A 3893-nucleotide genomic window follows, 5' to 3' on the forward strand; every position below is an offset into this window, starting at 1 on the left:
ATATCATTTGGTCCTTGGTTTGAGTGTCAGATACACACACACTGAAAATAAGGGATATGTTTTACTGCCTCTGGGCTCCCTGGAGATTAGCAAAAGCCAAAGGGAAAAGAAATACGTTTTGAATCCTGTAGATGCCACAATGGACATAAGCAACTGGATAAGTGGGGAGAAAGGAGTTTACTGGGACAGTAAAGGGATGGAGTTTGCCTCAAAAAGGAAATTCTGCCTTTATTTAAAAAAAAGTTCACATCAGTAATGAAATAATTCTACATTTTTTCCCTAGGGTGATTTGGAAGAGAACACTGTTTATCAGAACAGATGAGCATGTGCGGCAGTTCAGATTTGTTCAATATATTTCTCATGCAAGTAAAGGGGCAGATGAAATTAAGCTTCTTCATAGACTTCCTTTGCTTTACAATGAGTGGAGAAAACCTTGCAAGGAGTGTTCTTCAAGAGTATTTTCTAAACAGAACACCAAAACCAAGTGCATTGTATGTTACATCTATGTTATATATTACTTCAATTTTCCATTCAACAAGAACCATGGAAAATACTTAATCTTTCATAAGATAATTGCTAATGCTTCATAAAAGTTTTCTTTTTCGGTTTAGATTTAATTCTGTCTTTTTTTATTTTTACATAAATGTACATGTATTCCTTTTACATGAATTGAGCATTTCTGAAAGATGTATGATAATTGACAGCAACGGAAAATAAACTTGTTTCATGAGTAAAATTCTGTAAAACCAGAATTTTAGTCACGTTAATGTGATAGTTGTCAGTGTAACAGATACACAAACCAACAGTTACTGAGTCTTAACAACAGCTTAAACAGAGCAAAACCTATGTATTCTGTAGACAGGCAAGCAGAAAAAACAGACAATATAAATGCATATATACTATCATGGTAAATCTCATTTGGGATGGGAGCTTCTTCCTAGTGTATTTAGGAAAGGAAAGCAAAGCAGTGGTCATAGTGAGAAGGTTGCTCCAGCAATATTAAAATTCACTTGCTAGACAGATAACCCCCATCTTCCAGTCCTACCATCTGAAGACAGGATTACCTGGAGCACCAAGTTTTGCCTTTACATACCTGTTCAACATGGATACAAGCATGAACACAGAAGTATACTACCTAGCCAGTCTAGTCATATATTATCTAGTAATGCCTTTATATAAATATGATGTCTATATTAGGAAATAGAAAGGATTTTATATAACCCTATGGGATGCTTATTAAAAATATAAAAGTTATAATAATACACGTTCTTATGTGATTAGTCTAATACTTTGATTCATCCATCTTATTTGCCAAAATTAGACATATGCAGTAACTTGTTCTGTATGTTGAAAATAAAACTCTGAAAAGCCCCAGAAATAATTTCTGATTAAACTACATTGGACTCTAGGTGTCACTGTAATTCCAGAAACAGAAGCACTGAAATCTATTTTATGTCCTCCTCCACCTTGCTTTGTTCTCTTAAGGCAAGTTTTGTTATTCACATAGACAGTTTTCACAATTACCCTCCCATTACATTACATGTAATAACCCAAATATCTCATTTGGATTAAAATAATTCCTCCATTTCTATAAAGTGATCTATACACCAATCAAACACCTTACCTGCCTCATCTCTTCTCTATTTGTTCCCCCCTCTAAAATTCAGAAGTTTCTCTAGGTGGGTCCAAACTGTTTTTCATCAGCTGCTACAAGAAATTACTTGAGCCATGAAATGTTCTCCTCTTCAAATGTTCCAAGTATTTTTTTTTGTTAAAATACAAAGCATATGTACATATCTAATCCTTTTAAAAATGCATCGTCTTGTAGAACATCTGAATGAAAATACTGGAATTCTAAAAATCATTTGTACATCATGAAGACAGTCTGGCAGTTCACTGTCCATTTCTTCAGACTACAGTTAAATACATCTTAAGTGGGAAAGCTTCAGAGGAATGACAGTAACTTTTGTGTGTGCTAAGTTGCATTATCTAAAGTAGTTTCTATCGGCCCATATCCATTGTAGTGGTAAACAGACAAACTGAATATGTTTTTAAGTTTCAGAACACATTAAGGAAACAAAACTGCCTTAACCAAAGTGACTAATCTGCTACAAGTCACCACCACAAACAAAAAGCATGACTTTGGTTTACAAGACACCTTACAACAGATTTCAACTCTCAACAAGTAGGAATGACTGAGTTCAACTAGCACAGCACAGGTTTCCAGTCCCCTGGGATTTATAAATTTAACACACTCTGAGTATACTGTAGGAGATTAATAATGAAGTATCATAACTGGACTTAAAGTAGTTTCTTCCTTATCTACCTCCCGTTGAGCCAGGAAGTTGTATGTGGTCTGTCACATGGTTACCCAACAACACGCAGAAAAGTAGATGCCGGGTGCAATAGTGATTGCAAAACACAATGGCACATAGCTTTGAAGGCACACAAACAAAAAAAAGCCACCCAAATAATTTCTCAATTTTGGCTTCTAATATGCCAATGAAAGACTAGAAAGACACCACTGTTACTCAGAATTTTAAAGAATTTTTCAAAGAGGAAGCCATATTGTTCCATATTATGGGAACAAGAAGTTGTAACCAAATATGCTTGAAATACTGTACACATGTGTAAGCCAACCCCCATCTCATTTAAGACACACTACTTTTCAGAATAGTTACAAAATTCTATGTTCAAAGGCTGTATTTTAAGCAATTCTTCATCTGATGGCACTATTTATTTATATTTGAAACTTTTTTCTCCCCTCCCCCCACACCCCCCACCAGAATACCACTGTCGTATAAGAAGAGGGAAACAGATTCAGTTTGATGTACTTGTGATTGCCAGAATGTTAAGGTTATTAGTTCTGTATTTTCTGGGCATACGTGCCTTTCCACAGACGAGTCTTAATACTCAAGGAGAGCCAATGTCCAAACAATGACTGATGAACACCAGCCTTCTGGAATTCAAACCACCTTTAGGGTGGCTCAACCTGAATCCACAATCATAGGCATGTAGAAAAAATGTTTCTAGTCTCTTTTGAAGTTTAGTTGTAAGGATAGATTCATTTGAAAATCTCTCATGTACTTTAAAATGCAACTAGGGCTTTTGGCACCGAATTTTCAGTTTTTCATTCCAGTTACTAATACAATATCAATAGTGGTTGATGCTTTGTATTAGTAGGGGTCTATATTTTACTTTGAGAGCTCATGCTGGAAAGTGAACGTTACCTCTCTACAAATTTTTAGGTGCAGTACATCTGGAACACTTGAAACAGTTTGACCTGAACTGCTCTACCCAGCATTACAGACAGTTCTGATGCTTTGCTCAACTGGTCGCTAGAGACAACTGGGGTTACCTATATGACAGCAGAAGAGGGCCCTAATCAGAGATCAGTTTTCCCATGTTGCTCCAACACAGCTCAAATGTGGCAACCTGCAGAACAGGATATGCGACTTCAATATTTTAGCTTTTTGTTGGTGCCAACAACATGTGTTTGGGAATTAAGGAAACAGCTTACATCATGTGGCCTATTTACCTATTATTTCACACTTCTGAACATGCACCGTGCAAGTTATTTGTAAAAAATAAAATACAAACATGCCAATTGTTTATTAAACATTGAATTTAGGATAGTATAACCTACAAATGTTTTCTTTACCTGCCTAAGTAGCTACTAATCTGTGTACTTACCATTTTCCACATACGGGTGAAATGGCAGAACTAGTGCAAGAATGACTCTGCCTCTAGTTGGCTCCAGTACACTCCTAATATCTTTTAATACAGTCAGTGGTTGATCACAGCGATCCAGCAAATTTAAACAGCTGATAACATCATACTGAAATCCTGTGTTTTGCCATTCATTTACACCAAGCACCCTACAAAGGGAAAGA

At 36.0% G+C, this 3893-nt stretch overlaps 2 protein-coding genes across 2 annotated transcripts in view; one reads left to right on the forward strand and one right to left on the reverse strand.

Moving 5' to 3' along the window:
• The window catches only part of IGSF6 (immunoglobulin superfamily, member 6), a 6376-nt gene extending 6054 nt beyond the window's left edge, over positions 1 to 322 (forward strand). Inside the window, exon 6 of the mRNA XM_010073612.1 lies at positions 284 to 322. Coding sequence (XP_010071914.1) covers positions 284 to 322 — 39 coding nt within the window. The remainder of the gene's footprint in view (positions 1 to 283) is intronic.
• METTL9 (methyltransferase like 9) overlaps positions 1 to 3893 on the reverse strand; it is a gene marked incomplete at its 5' end in the record, with an annotated part of 16886 nt that overhangs the window by 7602 nt on the left and 5391 nt on the right. The window contains one exon of the mRNA XM_010073614.1: positions 3694 to 3878. Within this exon, the coding sequence (XP_010071916.1) occupies positions 3694 to 3878 (185 nt within the window). The remainder of the gene's footprint in view (positions 1 to 3693; positions 3879 to 3893) is intronic.

Source organism: Pterocles gutturalis, unplaced genomic scaffold (genome assembly GCF_000699245.1).
Source record: "Pterocles gutturalis isolate BGI_N339 unplaced genomic scaffold, ASM69924v1 scaffold26512, whole genome shotgun sequence".
Taxonomy (NCBI): Eukaryota; Metazoa; Chordata; class Aves; order Pterocliformes; family Pteroclidae; genus Pterocles; species Pterocles gutturalis.